The 15958-nt window shown below is 46.6% G+C and overlaps 1 protein-coding gene across 27 annotated transcripts; it reads right to left on the reverse strand.

Moving 5' to 3' along the window:
- Nucleotides 1-506: 506 nt before the first annotated feature.
- On the reverse strand, nt 507-5672 carry LOC109786679 (uncharacterized). Of its 27 annotated transcripts, none has more exons than XR_012189626.1 (8): nt 5005-5672; nt 4356-4690; nt 4101-4154; nt 3951-4015; nt 3213-3350; nt 2869-3016; nt 2652-2770; nt 507-2361 (listed from the first exon to the last, which is right to left on the reverse strand). XR_012189626.1 is itself a non-coding variant. In XM_073505111.1 (8 exons), exons 4-8 carry the CDS (start codon nt 3961-3963, stop codon nt 2218-2220), a joined length of 528 nt encoding a protein of 175 aa, XP_073361212.1. In that variant the 5' UTR covers nt 3964-4015; nt 4101-4154; nt 4356-4690; nt 5005-5672; the 3' UTR covers nt 507-2217. The 27 variants fall into 27 exon arrangements, 12 of the variants coding, with proteins under 12 accessions (XP_073361212.1, XP_073361207.1, XP_073361206.1 ...); XM_073505111.1 differs by having other exon boundaries at nt 507-2311; nt 2869-3032; XR_012189620.1 differs by lacking the exons at nt 3951-4015; nt 4101-4154 and having other exon boundaries at nt 507-1035; nt 2211-2361.
- Between the last annotated feature and the right edge of the window lie 10286 nt (nt 5673-15958).

The following is a 15958-nucleotide window of genomic DNA, read 5'->3' on the forward strand; positions in this document are numbered from 1 at the left end:
TCCGTGACATTTTGGGCCGAACGAAATTTTTTTCTGTCATACATATGACACTTCTATGACGATAATTGTGACAAAACCCGGTATCATCATAGATGTGGTGGGCTCCTACTTCTACTAGTAGACCGCCCGTGTGTTGCTACGGGCTACAATACAATGCATATAAATGAATTAAACAAATGACTAAAGTTGTCTTCAAGGTCGAAGCTCATTTCTTCCTTGTATATTTGGGCATGTTTGGACATCAAACGGACAGCCGGTAGACTCTCCAAATTCAGCTGTGTGGACAATCGCTGCAACATAGCTAACACTTTATTTGCAATCAACCACTCTCTTCCCATCACATCCTTTCTTCCTATCATTGTAGCCCAATTGTTGAGCTCCCTCCATAGTCACACATTTCCTCACACCGCCAACCCGTGAACCACGTTGGGGGACACCAGAAGACAACCGTCCTTATCGTCGCCCTCTCGCTAGGACGGACAAAGAGCGAGGCATAAACATACACATACATAAATTAATTCATTATTTCATTAATTGATTACTTAATATGATGTCTTGTATCCTCTACATGGACAAAAAATACAAAAAAAATATTATCTTCATTCTACAGAATGAAATTGAAAACTTGTGAACAAAATCACAAATAAGTGTTGAAAAGTAAGAAAACATGAGGATCCTTAAATTGGTGCTCCTTCCCATATACATAGGTCCCCTATCAAAATACTGACAAAAAAGAGAAGTGATTAATGCCCGTCTCATGGGCCTCGCATACTTGGACAGACGATGTAAATGAAATCCATATATTAGCTAATTATAAGGTGCTTCCAATCAAAAGAAACCATTTATAAGGGAAGGGGCTACTACAACTTGTACAGTCCTGAGCCACCACGCTACTAACACACTCATTGTCCAGTGTATGCAAGTCATCTCTTCCTCTCCCCATCACAAGTGACATGTTCAAACTGCAAAGTCGATGGATTGGATCCTTCAATGCGAAGACACCAAATTTTGAACTCCAAGGTGCAACCTTGCAGCCTTCACATGATGCAGTATATTGGCCAAGGTAGCATACTATCAAATTTAGATCCGATTATATTTTTATACCTCTCATAACATAGAGATTGACAAGATATGATGATTATCACTTGAGAATATATACCAGCAACAAAAACATCCACAAAATATAAACACATATCACTTTTAAAAAGGTAAAACTTTGAGACACAGCAAAACACTATATGCCTAGATGTAAAAAATGACAAAAGGAGAATAGGAATAAATATGAAGACGTGTAGTATTTGAACAGGAGCTCACATGCTCCTTGATGAACTATAAAATCCGAAAACACAGTAAAAATATATTAAAAAATCTGATTTTTTAATAAAAAATTATGAAAGTTTTAACTTCTTGCAAATGCTTTTGATGAAATGACATTCGTGTAGGTTTGGGCAAAAAAAATCGACGATCCAAAAGATTTGCTCTCGGAAGCATTTTGGAGCATCGATTTTTTTTCTTTTTGTCAAGACATCCACCAATGTTATTTCATCACCAAAATTTGCAGGAAGTTCAAACTTTCATTGATGTTTAAATCCAGAATTTTTTTGAATTCTTTAACTAATTTTTTGGATTTTACTGTTCATCAAGGAGATTGTGAACTCGGGATCAAAAGAGCACTTTCGTAAATATGAGTGGAATTAAATAGAGCTAAGAGCTAATAGCTTATGTACATCTGGAGAAGCCAATATTGTAAGTTTAGTGCAAGGAAGTTTCTGCGGAAAATGAAGTTATTTAGTAAAAATGATATCTTTTTACGCTGTGCCATCCAATCCCCTAACACTCATTATCATGGCTCATCCATATCTTTCGGTTTCAACAGAATAAAGTGACCGCTAATTAGAAGCTCACCATCTTCCCTGAACATTGCATTGTAATTTCTAGATTGAAATACCTATGAGTTTGCCATTTCTTATGATAAATGTAAATTCTTAGTACTAAATGATAATTTTGTTCATAATTCTGCATTAAGTTTCTAAACCAGAATTTTGCATACATACACAAAATAGTTATGTAAATTTTGTTAAGTGACAAAACATGGTAAATATGGAAGATGGTAGAACCTGAAGTACATGATTGGAGATAATTCAAGTGTTTGTAGCCAACAATTCTAAACATGTACACACACTGCTGAATTGATAGGAAGCAAAACTCACCGGTGGTCTAAGACTTCTCATCACCAGGCACATCTCCTCTTCGCGTGAACGGCCTCCAGCGTCGCCAAAGCAATAACCTCCAGCTCATTCTTGGCCATAACCTTCCCACGGTGTGGTACGAGTATGAACCAGTGGCGGAGCCAGAAAATATCTATAAGGGAGGCCAAGTGCTACTAAAACTGGTTGGGGAGGACCAAAGTGTTGAAAATAGATTTTTAGCAGCAAATTAGTACTAATTTTGCCACTGTTCATAGCAAATTACATGCAAAATCATGGTGTTAGGGGGGCCAGGGCCCCTGCTGGTCCCCCCTGTCTCCGCCACTGGGTACGACCTAGTGAGACCAGCTTAGGACTTTGTACAACTAAAATCATTAAGTGGACAGTTGATCAAGCACAAACATAGACATGGAGAGAGAAGAATAAAAATTCTAATATATTCACCTCATTGTACCAATCATCGTCTTCGTATTGTCCGCAATGAACATTTGTTTCACCGGGAAGTGGACCCCCAAATCTATTGGCTTGTCTGTCATGAACCCTCGCCACAGATGGATTGCAAGCTATAAATTTAAGTTTTCAGAAAAGGAAATGTCATGAGACCATTGCCCATCAGATCTTCATTGCACCACAGTGAACACATGAGAAGCATCAAACTCACAATGGACTTGCGTGGTTGGTCCATGCATCCGTGGTGGGTTGCTTCTTGGGTCCTCTGATGATAACATTCCCAAACAACAACTCTGCGTCCTCCGGCATGGTTGGCCACATGCCCCTTTCGAGGTCCAGTATTAAGGTTGGCCTTCGGGCTGTGGGTACAAAAATCTATATGAATTGTTAAAAATGCAAAGAAATCATAAATATGATTCATGCATAGACACCTTGCTGGAGAGGACAATCTGACAGAGATGGAAAAGAGGTGTGAAGGAGGGATTCTCCTGGCTGTCATTTTCATCGCCAAGGGTGCTAGTATAGGGAGGATATGGAGGAGGTACTCGTGCTCACCGCAGGTGACCATCCCCGACTGGCCATGAATCATCTCCTCGCAGTGTGATGGAACTGACCATCCCCAACCGGCCATGAATCGTCCTCGCAGGTGATCATCCGCGACCAGCCATGGATCATCCTCGTAGTGCGATGGAACTAACCATATACAAATGAATTGAAATAGCTAGAAAATAAAACTAAAGATATTTTTAAAATAAATAATAATCAGTAAGAAGAATGGTGTCAAGGGAGGGAGGCTGGATCTAACATGCAGCGGAGGACTGATCATTATGTATATACTTTGGTTGTGTTAAACAGTAGAAATGTTTAAACATTTGACCAATTTTTGCCCTGTTAAACAGTACATAAATATGACGTATGAGCATGTGCGGCGGAATGCTCACTATGTATATATTTTGGCTGTTCAGCATTGAGAAGATGACACTGATCCAAAATGATTATATCAATTTAGCATCATTTGTTCAGATGATGCGGAAATATTGTGAGTATAGAAATAAGACAAATATGACATATAGTACACTAAATGATGCCTTGAATTTCATAAAAGTCTGTTGGCCAACTAATCAACAACGAAATTCTAAAATCAACCAAGAATTCTACTCTGCACTCAAATCTTCAGTTGACCAAATGATATATATCAAGATAAGAATAATGTACCATGATGCAAAAAAAAAGATGGAACCAATATGCTACAGGAAGTTACTGAAACAACAAAGCAAACATGAATTATATCACCTAGAGTGGTCATCAACAGTGGCAGCAGCTTTTCCTTCAACGCACTTGGTAATATAGCAGGCAATCTAGACACTCCATGATTAGTTTCCAAATCCATAATTTTAATGAGAGAAAACAAGAATGGAAGCTACAAAATGTATCCATATCTACCTATGGGCAGGCTCACGGGTACTGCAGATTGTGTCAAAAAATCGTACTCTCTCCCTGTATTAATTAGTATGTTATTTCTATAAGCAAATTAGGCAGCGGCAGTGCCTCAATAAGAATAATTATGCCATTCAAAAATAATAAGAAGAATCATTATACAGGACACAATGGCATACATGGCAGCATGAAAATCACGGCTCACAAGATTGAGAGATATACATACCAAGAAAAAGACAAAGAAAAGCTGAAGAACCGCACCTGCATTAGTGCATGGTCCCGAGCACGACACAGATAGAGGAACGCCCTTGAGGTCGGGGCAGAGCGAGAATCCTACCAGGCCAGAGGCATGCTCCAAATCAGGGACGCATGCGTGCATACTAACTGTACAACCAACAATTCTGATCCATGAGGTGTCGTGCAGCCACTGTGCGAAACCGACAGGCTCAGCCACGGTATGGAGCACACTTATCTTCAAATCCCGACAATCAACATTGTCGCCACACTGGAAGATGCCAAGACAATTCTGAACCTGACGTCCTGACCCGATGGCTTATGATTTTGCTGTTCTTTAATCTCTACATCCCAAATCAACTCTGGATCAACCAAAACAATAAAAAAATATTAGTAAATACTAAAAGGGAAATTAATGGCCGAATTTGGATATTTCTATATGCATCAGACATGCAAAAGTACTGATTCTAGGCACATGAATCGTACATTTGCATGCTTGGACGGACTGGTTGCATCAAAGATAATTAAGCTCTCAGTGTTAGCAAGTATAATGCTTAAATACTGGCAGAATCATATGCTAGTTCAACCAAAACAGCCGAGATGAGACGGCAAGGAAGCGGGTCAGTGTTGTACCTCAAGGATTTTCCTTCTGAACAAATTCAGCAAAATAGATTACCTGGCATATAATCACCCAGTCGCTCCCAAGGTCCAAAGGCACAGGAGACGGCGACCGGGACCTTCGCAAGAGGCCGGTCGTGGTGGCGGTCAGACGTCGATCCCGCAGCTCGGCAAAAGGTGGCCATGGCTCGCGAGGCGCAAGTGCGCAGTGCAGTTAGGGCATCCCGGATCGAGGAGGTTGAGGAGGAGGCGCGACGCTCGCGCCACAGACGACTGGTGACGGACCAGAGTTGGCGGAAGGAGAGGGCCATGAATCAGGGCGAGCTACGGCCGCGGATGAACAAGGGTTGGAGAGAGAAGGAGGAGAACGGAGAGGAAACAGGAGGCAGGTAGGTTGCGCGAGATCTCCGGTGTGGCCCTCATCGGCGGCGGGGCTCCCGGCCAGATCTACGTATGGTGGGGTGGGGGCTCTGGCAGGAGGTAGGGAGACGGAACCGCCCCGCCGCTTCTGTCCCTGGGCGCGGCGCGGCTTCGCCGGCCGGCCCTCCGGCAGTGGCGTTGCGGGGAGCGGTGGGGGCGGAGCGGGCCTTGGGCGGCAGCGCGGAGTGTGGCGGCTGGGCAAACCCTAGCGTTGTTTGAGATCGAGGGGAGCCTCGTTCCCGTCGGAGCTCGAGGGTTTTTTTCGTTGGTTTTTCTTCGTAGGTTTTTTGTCGTTCAATTCTCTGGCGTGCGAGGGGCATCGCTCCTTCTAAGGTGGGTTTTGGTTCTCCGGTTTTGGTTGAGATTTTTTGTTGAGGTGGGAGGTGGGAGTGAGGACGAAAAAACCCGGACGAAAATGGTGGGACGAAAATAAACCCGGAACGGAGACTACCAACTAAGACATTAGGAGTAGAGATGACAAAAAATCATGACAGAAAATGGGCTTTTCGTCCTGGGCAGGTCGGAGACGCAGCTGCATGACATTCTTTGGGTCGTCCATGACGGAAAAAACTGTGGTAGAAGCGAGGGCGAGGAAAATTTCGGGGAGTTCCCGGTTACGGTGGGAGGTCGGGGGCCGAGCGATGCGCGTTTCTCTCATACACGTACGCGCGTGTGTGCGAGGCGTTGGCTCTAACTAAACCCGAGCGAGGCGTTGGCTCTAACTGAACCCGAGCGAGGCGTTGGGCTCTAACTGAACCCGAGCGATTGCACTGCAGGCTACGCGTTACTGAACCCGAGCGATCGATCGATGGCTGTTAACTGAACCTGATCGAGCGATTCCTTCGCTACTGCTGCTAACTGAAGCCGATCGATGCTGCCTCTGGGATGAACAGTGAGCGTTGCGGGGGGGTTTGGATGAACATTGAGCGGTGGCGTTGCCTCTGGATGAACATGACCCCGTGCTGTGGTGGAGGGCTGGATGAACAGTAGACGATGGAGGGGTGCCCGTGGAGGGGTGGTTGAACAGGACCCCGTGGTGTGGAGGGCTGGATGAACAGTAGACGATGGAGGGGTTCCCGTGGAGGGGTGGTTGAACAGTAGCCGGTGGAGTAGCGCGCGGTGGAGGCTGGATGAACAGGAGCCCGTGGAGGCTGGAGGAGGTTGACGGTAGCCCGTGGAGGCTGGAGGAGGTCGACGGTGGAGATGAACAGTATCCCGTGGAGTCCCGTTTTGCGGTACGCCACACCCCTCCCGATGAACAGGACCCCCGTTTCGACCGTAGGAGGTCCGTTTCATCCGTTTTGCGGTACGCCACACCCCTCCCGATCAAGAGGACCCCCGTTTCGACCGTAGGAGGTCTGTTTCGTCCGTTTTGCGGTACGCCACACCCCTCCCGATCAACAGGACCCCCGTTTCGACCGTAGGAGGTCCGTTTCCTCCGTTTTGCAGTACGCCAGACCCCTCCCGATCAACAGGACCCTGTTCCGAACGTAGGAGGTCCGATTCCTCCGTTGTGCGGTACGCCAGGCCTCGTTTCCATCACCTGTTCCGTCCAAGCCCTCCCGATGAACACGACCACGCATTCTGTTCCGACCCAGCCGGTTGGCTCCCACGCGTTCCGTTGCCTCCCGATGAACACGACGCATTCCGTTGCCTCCCCATGAATACGACACATTCTGTTGCCTCCCCATGAACACGACGACGACGCTGTTTCTTCGTTCCGACCCAGCCATGTACACGAGCCCTGGCCGTACGTATGCGCGAGTAGGCGTTCGAGACCCCGCCCGTATTTACACATACGTGGCCGTATTTTCTTTCTTGCACCCTGGCCGCTGTACGTACGTGTACATGCTACGTCGCGCCTCTACTACGACACGTACGCGCCTCTACTACGACACGTGCGCGCCTCTACATCCACCAGTATATATGTACGTACATGTTTGCGACCAGAATGACAACGCTACGTATGCTTCGACCAGGTGGGTCCCGACCGTCAGGCACTTCCTAGCCTGCGAAGATGTAGCTGGTGGGTCCCAGCAGTCAGGGGGGCGAATCATTTTTTTGCCCGGACGCACTTCCTTGCGTGCGAAGATGTAGCTGGTGGGTCCCAGCAGTCAGGGGCAAACGTTTTTTTCGCGAAATACGGTGGCCCGTCCGGTGGGTCCCTGCTTGTAGATGGAGGAATAATTATTTTGCACGTAATAAGGAGGCACTTCCTTGCTACGGCAGTGGACCCAGCTATCAGCCTCTCCACGTACAGTCCACGTCCAATGGAAGCCGTTCCTTGACCACGTTGACCATGCTGCGCCGAGAGCACCAGGGCGGTGGACGACGGCGAGGCCTAGCAAGGGGACGACGCGGAGCCGGGGAAGATGCGGCAGTGGATCCCCACACGTAGAGCAGTACGAGGGTTCACTGGTTCGCTACGGTGTGAGGCTGCCGTCGCCGTAGAATAACAGGGGGTGTGGGTGAGTAGAGGGATGGCCTGGCCAGCGGTGGGAGTAGTAGGGGGCGGTGAGGCCTCCGCCGCATCGCAGCCGGCCACGGGAGGCAGGAGAACGAGGCACGACCGGCGCTGGTTTGGGCGGCTGGAGCAAGAAGACCAGAGGTTGAAGAAGCACTACGGCCGTTGGATGGACATTGTACGGTCACCGGAGCTAGAATCGTGCATATTGACTAAGTTGACAAAGCCCTCCGTCTCCGTCAACTTAGTAGGCCCACAAGTCAGCCTGCCACTATACTGGGTCCCAGCTAACAGTGGGAGTATTCATTTTTTATGCGTAATAAGGAGGCACTTCCTTGCGTGCGAAGATATAGCTGGTGGGTCCAAGCTGTCAGCGGCGGTAACGTTTTTTTCGCGAAATACAGAGGCCCTTTCGGTGGGTCCCTGATGTCAGGTGGAGGAATCATTATTTTGCGCGTAATAAGGAGGCATTTCCTTGCGTGCGGCCGTGGACCCAGCTCTCGGTCTCTCCACGTACAGTCCACTTCAGATGCATGTCGGTCGTTGACCATGTTGACCAGGCCGCGCCGAGAGCACCAGGGCGGTGGACGACGGCGAGGCCTACGAAGGGAACGACACGGAGGCAGGGAAGACTCGGGAGTTGTTTCCCACGCGGAGGGGAGTACGACTGTACGAGGGTTTACTGGTTCGTCTGCCGTCGCCGGAGAATAACAGCAGGTGTGGGTGAGTAGAGGGATGGCTAGGCCAGCGATGGGAGTACGGTGGGGCGGTGAGGCCTACGCGGCAGCAGAGCCGGCCGCGGGGAGGAGGGAGCAGGCAGTCCCGCCGGCGCTTGTTTGAGCGGCTGGAGCAGGAAGAGCAGAGATTGAAGAAGCACGGCGGCCGTTGGATGGCCATCCAACAGGCACTGCTTGTGCATCAACCTTTTTTTAGGAAAGCCTCAAATCTATGAAAAAGAGCATACAGCCCATCTGCCATTATTTCTAATAATTTATAGCCCATTTGCTAATTATTAAGGTTTTTTTGGAGCCCATATTCTTTTTGTTAGCATTACAGCCCATATTGTGGCCACGGTTAAAAAATTATACGAAATTTTGCATATTTCGGTGCGATCCGAACTGTTTTTAATCCCGAAATTTCGACTCACATTCAAACTGATTTTAAAAATAAATGTATATCGATATAAAATCCAACAAATTCTCCACGCATAAAAATTAATGTAATTTAAAATCTCAAAATGAACAAAAAAGATATTTGAAACTAATTGCCGGTTTGATGTGTTTTAAAAATGTACAGCCCATTTCTCATTACTGATGGGCCATTTTCTCGGCCAGCCAAATGAAAGCTCTCCTCGTCTTGAAGATTTGCTGCCCAACAGGCCTGACAAAGCGACTTACTTGGCAAATCACAAAAAAACTGGGTTGTGGCCATGGACCCAGCTGTCAGCCTCTCCACGTACAGTACTCTTCCGATGGAAGTCGTTCCTTGACCACGTTGACCACGCCGCGCGGAGAGCACCACGGCGGTGGACGACAGCGAGGCCTAGGAAGGGGACGACGCGGAGCCGGGGAAGACGCGGCAGTGGAAGCCCGCGCGGAGAGGAGTACGAGGGTTCACTGGTTCGGCTGTGGTGTGAGGCTGCCGTCGCCGCAGGGCCTGGCCAGCGGTGGGAATAGTAGGTGGCGGTGAGGCCTCCGCGGCAGCACAGCCGGCCACGGGAGGCAGGAGCACGCGGCACGACCAGCGCTGCTTTGGGCGGCTGGAGCAAGAAGACCAGAGGTTGAAGAAGCACTACAGCCGTTGGATGGACATCGTACGGTCACTGGAGCTAGAATCGTTCATATTGACTAAGTTGACAAAGCCTTTCGTCCCCGTCAACTTAGTAGGCCCACAAGTCAGCCTACCACCAAGGTGGGTCCCAGCTAGCCGGGGGAGTATTCATTTTTTTGTGCGTAATAAGGAGGCACTTTCGATGGGTCCGAGCTGACAGCGGGGGGAACGTTTTTTCGCGAAATACGGTGGCCCGTCAGGTGGGTCCCAGCAGTCAGGGGGCAAATGTTTTTTTCGCAAAATACGGTGGCCCGTCCAGTGGGTCCCTGCTGTCAGTTGGAGGAATCATTATTTTCCGCGTAATAAGGAGGCACTTACTTGCTGCGGCCGTGGACCTAGCTGAGACTCTCCACGTACAGTATACTTCCGATGGAAGTCGTTCCTTGACCACGTTGACCTTGCCGCATTCCGTTGCATGCATGCGTCCATGGGCGTGGTGCGTCCCCACTGTCAGCCTCTCACGTACAGTCATCTTCCGATGACTCTCGGTTGTTGACCACGTTGACCACACCGTGCCGAGCGCACCCAGACTGGAACGACCCGGAGACGGGGAAGACGGGGCAGTGGAGTCGCATATGGAGAGGAGTGGGAAACTTCACTGGTTCGGGTGCACGGCAGCACAGCGGCGGTGCCGCCCACGGGAGACAGGAGCAAGAAGAGAGGTTGAAGAAGGAGCACGGCTGTTGGATTAACATCCAACGGTCCAGCTGCTAGAGCCATTTGTTGATTAAGTTGACAAAGCCGTGCGTACACGTCTGCTTAGTAGGCCCACAAGTCAGTCACCAAATCTGACGGGTCCCAGCTGTCAACGGGATGAATAATTCTTTTCGCAAAACAAGGAGGCCTTCCTTCCATGCGAAGATACAGCCGGTGGGTCCCAGCTGTCAGGTGGAGGAAACATTTTTTCAGCTTAATAAGGAGGAACTTTCCTTGCATGCGACCATGGACCTCGTGGGTCCCAGCCATCAGGCTCTCCACATACAGTCCTCTTTCGATGACTCTCGTTTGTTGACCACGCCGCACTGAACGCAGCGAGGCGGTGGACGACGGCGAGGCCCCGGACGGGAACGACTCGGAGATGGGAAAACGCGGCAGTGGAGTCGCAGATTGAGAGGAGGAGAAGGGTTATAACTGGTTCTGTTGCGGCGTGGGGCTGTAGTCTGTGGAGAATAACAGGAGGTGTCGAGGGGTGGAGGGATAGCCTGGCCGGCGGTGGCGTAGCGCTTCGCAGCGATGCATGCTAAGCAGAGCCGCTAGCCGCCGGAGGCCGGACCAGGCGGTCCCGGCGACGCTGGAGGAAGAAGACGAGAGATTGAAGGTGCATGCCGGCCGTTGGATATAAATCCAATGGCTGTGGATGACACAATCATTTGTTGACCAAGTTGACAACACCCTGCGTAGGCTTCGACCTATTGGCCCACATGTCAGCCTGCAAAAATGTGGCATATATTTAACCCATGTTTTCTAGAATATACAGTCCATTTGCTGGGCTAGGTGAACAAATAATTCCGCGTCAATCAGGCCCATTTATATTTTCTAAGAAATCCCAACCCATTTGCACTTCCTTGAAATACACGTATTAGGTGGGCTCGTTATATATATAATGTTATGTTAGAAGGAGCAATTAATATCAAAGAATAAACTGGAGAGCCACATTTTTTATATATATGTAATTAAGAAATTAGCGAGTTATTGCTCAAAATAAAAATGAGTGCGTTATTATTAAATTGGTCCTTAAAATCTTCGCAAGCTTTTGTACGCAATCACCAGGATTTTCCTTGCCTGTGAGTCAAAAACAACCAGGATTTTCCTTGCCAACTTCCGTTAAACATTTACTTTTATAAGTTAATAACACGTGGGATGTTTTTATAATGTATATATATATATATGTCTCTATAAAATATACGATAATAGTAATAATATAAATATATGTAATGTGGTTAGAAGGGAAAACATAAATTGGACACAACATTACTTTTATAAGAGGCCTGCGTTTTATACCCCACAGTAGGCATACTAACAAGTTCACACACAAATACAACAGAAAAGGTAAACATTCATATCAAACTCAGGTTCACAGGACACGTTCATATTCATAGCCAACATTCACTATCAACAACTGAAAAGATTCATATATACACAAGCTCAGCATATCTATGCATCCAAATGATTGATAGATCACACGACAATATTCATACATAATTCACAAAAAGATTCAGATATACACATGTTCAGTATGTTTATGCATCCAAATGATTGAGATCACAGCCAATATGATCCATGGACGAACTTTAATTACCTAGGGTACAGACTAGTAAATGGTGTTCAATCGGAGGTACTTCTTGCTAAAATTAGTTCTCGTACGAGTAAACTTTCGAGTACATAAGAGGCAGCACAGACAATCTGAACTTTGCTTGTAGGTTTATCCTCAAATAGTGGCCTCGTGCCAAGGGAGGTTTGAGCAACTTGGCCACTACTTTCATCCAACTAGTTTACTGGCTCATCTTGGTCCTGTATCTCGCCAAAATTCTACATTGCAGACGAGAAACGAGGCGGTTGAGAAAATGAACCACCCACTTTTTTTGTGCAGTTCAACTGAAATGGAGCATCCTTGGTGTGCAGACTAATTAAGTGCCAGATGAATATACGCGTCAACCAACTTGTATGGAATCTTTAGACTCCATGCCATATAGTTCGCTACCATACGTGCCGATAACCAACAGGCACAAGTTGGGACCAAAGACTGGACTGCGTTTTTCTGGGCTATGCACCAAGCAATATTTTTGGCGTTCACTCTCCTAATACTTGGAGTTTGACAATTGGTTGACGCCGGTTGATACTCGAATGAATATAGGTACTTCTTGTCAACATCGATGCTTGCCTGAGTGAACTTTGGAGTACATAGCAGCAGCATAAGTACCTGTCCATCTGATCATTTTGTGCAGTTCTACTGAAATCACCCGATGTAATGATTTGCCTGCGAGTTCAGGCTCCAAATTACTCCTTTATGAAATCGGCAAACAGTAGCACAATACCAAATTACCAATACATATGACAGGCACAATAATCAGGATAAAGACCAGTACCAACCTGTGTGAGGTAGCATATCAATTACTATTTCCTTTGACTGGAAGCCGAGATAAGCCAAGCGACTGACAGCAAAGGAAGAAAGCAAGCGGAGATTAGCGACTGACAGGAAAGGACGGAAGCTATCGAGGCAATGAAGCACCCAAAGTTTTTGTGCAGTTCCACCAAAATTGAGCATCCCCATTGGCACATATATTGAGAGAGTGAGATTACTGTAATAGTGGGACTAGTTGATGAAACATACACTAACAAATAGAAGCACCCTCATTATCTTAATGGGTAAAGTTAGCAACATAGTAGTCTTGCTTAAAGAGAGGTATTAGTTTATTTAATCAGTGCCAATTAGCTCAACTCAACACTCAAAGCATTGCCATTTATCATAGGTTGCAAAACTTTAACGTGCAAAGATAAAGGAGTTTCTCATGACAGTAGCATGATACAAATAGAGATGACAGCAAACTAATATGGATGAAGGCCTTAGGCCCGTACCAACCTGAGAAAAAAAGCTTATTCATGTAGTCTCATAAGAGATGATAAAGCACTCACTGGAATCACACAATAGTATATATTTTTGTGCACTTCAAATGTATGGTTGAAATCACTCTTGTTTACCAGTGCTGAGATTATATCGAAAGATTATCAAGAACTTCCAGCAGAGTAAAAGCACTGGCTGGGATACAGTTCATTGTATTGTCTTGTGTAGTTCCACTAAAATGTATGATTGGCACAACATGATCCCTGTTTGCTCAAGTAGGAACAAGGTGAAACCTTCATTAGCTTAGTGAGAAAGGATAGGAAGACATTAGCATATTGCTCAAACAGTAGCATCAAATTCATGATGGACAATACGCAAAACATTGCCTCATTGAACCAATGGAAATAAATTGACATGCAAAACAATAGCACTATTATGTCATGACACTAATAATATTCCCTCCCTGCTCCACCACATGATTCACCTCCATAGACAAACATACACACGTACATGATTCAGCATAGGGTCCTACTAAAGATTTGTTTAACTCCAACAGGAAAATTAGGCAGCAATAAATTAGTGGTACTTAAGTACTCCTAATTAATTAAGTGAGACAGCAGAAGTGGAAGGGCTCCCTGGAGGATCGTCTCACATGTAAGGTAGTCGTTGCCGGAGCCCTTGAATGGCCTCGACTGAGGCCTCTGGCTTCAGCAAGATCGCCTTGGCACTGTTTATTCTTCTTCTTCCTCTTCATGCTCTGTTTCTCTTTCTCCTCGCCAGTTGGTGAAACCAAGTACATGATTGGCCTTCTAGTTCAGAATTGGTTTTGTCAGTGAGGGAGTACAAGTGTACTAGTAAAAAACAGCATTATTTTCTCATGGCAGTCGGAAAATAGAGATGAACACATGCATTAAATATCATTCTTACCTAAAGGAAGGTTATGGCGGCAATATGGATGATGAAGATTGGAACACAGATCTCCCTTTGTGCAGTTCCACCAAAATGAACCAATTGTTCCATTCTAACATTCCAGTTAAACATCACAAAAGTCACTTCTTTTAAGAAGAGTTTTGTGCAGTGCACCAAAAGGTCACAACAGCAACCATGTGAATTGGATATCCCTGTTTGCACAAAAAGGCACAGAGGAAATAGTCAGAGTCTCAAACAATTACAGGCAAAAACATTTGGCTAAACTTGTCATGGCTTATAACAGTGGCATGGCTTAATTTTTACCAGGAACATTAGATTAAGAACAGCTAAGGCTACGTTCGGTTCACAGGTTTGGTGCAGGATTTTCGTAGGAACACAATTCCTACGGTATTCTTTCCCTTCCAACCGTTCGGAACACGGGAAAGGTGAATAGTGTTTCATATGAAAGCTGGTCTGGTAGTACTGATTCCATGGATTAGAAACATCCACACACTGCTCATTTTTTGGGCGGAAGCCCGAGGCAGGTGCTCGCTGCCATGCGTTAGACAGGTTGCTGTGCTGTGTTTCCGGAATAAAAAAATCAACCTATGTGTGGTACGTGAGGTCAGGACAAGAGTAGTCACTGTGCAGCTGAATAAACAAATAGCATCTCATACTGCCAAGCATGCTACTCTAAAAAAACAAATCTGTACATTTCGTAGTCCATCTGAACACATTCTCTTGAGAGTTTCCTCCGGTTCGCTGTTCCATAGTTTTATACCTACATTCCTTTCCTATTTCTCTATTTTCATCAAGGCCTATGTTTTCTGCCCCTTTATTCCGAATGGAGCCTAAATATTTGGTATAAGGGCATGGGACAGTGGATGCACCAGCAGTCCAGCACCATATACGTAAACAGGGGCATAAAGTGGTGATTCATAGTTTGTTGCCCCGAGAAACAAACATCCAAGAAACATATCTAGGTTGGTCTCATTTTTGTTCACTCTAGCCACCTACTCCTATGTGTGGATAGCAAATCTAGTCCTGGTCATACCACTGTGTACAGCGTTACCCCTATATTTCCCTTTTCGACCAAGAGACCGGTTGGATGACCAGTCTGTACTACTTTCACCCCCTTTCCTTCCTGTTTGTACCAAGTCCGATGTACATTCTAAATTCCCCCACCCCCACTTTATTTCTTGTTTGAACCAAGTACTCCCTCTGTCCAGAATTACTTGTCATCAAAATGGATGTGTCTAGAACTAAAATACATCTAGATACATCCATTTCAATGACAAGTATTTTCGGACGGAGGGAGTACAAGATTCGACTCCATGAAGTAGCTTTAACTCTAAAAATAGAAGAAGAAAAATATGTGACATTGGACCATCCGATCGAGAGGGGCTGAGAGGTAGAAAATGATGCACATGCAGCGACGTAGCGAGCTGGGGAAGTAGAGCTAAGGCGGTTTCGAACGAAGATATACCTGAAGGTCGTCGGGATGTGGATAGGTGGGCGGCGGGAGGCCGGATCCGCCCACAGGCAACGACGAAGGGATCGGAGGACCTCCCGCGCCGGTGCTCGGCCAGAGATAACGGTGCGGCCGACAGTGGGTCTCCTCCCTCGCTGTACGACGGCCTAAACGCTGCCCCTCCTCCCCTTCGCCGGCGGAGGGGGATACGTCCGGATATGTAACCAGCGCTGAGGATAGAAAGCCAGTGTTTTTTGAAGGGAGAAAGACAGTGTTACTACCCCTATCTTGTTTAGATCTGGAGAGGATGAGAGTGTGTGAATAGAGCAACCCTAGCAAGCAAGCGCGGAGGCTCC

Source organism: Aegilops tauschii, chromosome 7 (genome assembly GCF_002575655.3).
Source record: "Aegilops tauschii subsp. strangulata cultivar AL8/78 chromosome 7, Aet v6.0, whole genome shotgun sequence".
Classification (NCBI taxonomy): domain Eukaryota; kingdom Viridiplantae; phylum Streptophyta; class Magnoliopsida; order Poales; family Poaceae; genus Aegilops; species Aegilops tauschii.

Excerpts from the sequence above, each read along its gene's own strand:
- LOC109786679 (XM_073505106.1), bottom strand. The coding sequence starts at position 4,473 with ATGCACGCATGCGTCCCTGATTTGGAGCATGCCTCTGGCCTGGTAGGA. Across the intron at positions 3,033-3,212 it reads GTCGGGGATGGTCACCTGCG|ATTTTTGTACCCACAGCCCG; the intron begins GTGAGCACGAGT and ends CAATTCATATAG. Across the intron at positions 2,312-2,651 it reads ACGATGATTGGTACAATGAG|GTTATGGCCAAGAATGAGCT; the intron begins GTGAATATATTA and ends CACCGTGGGAAG.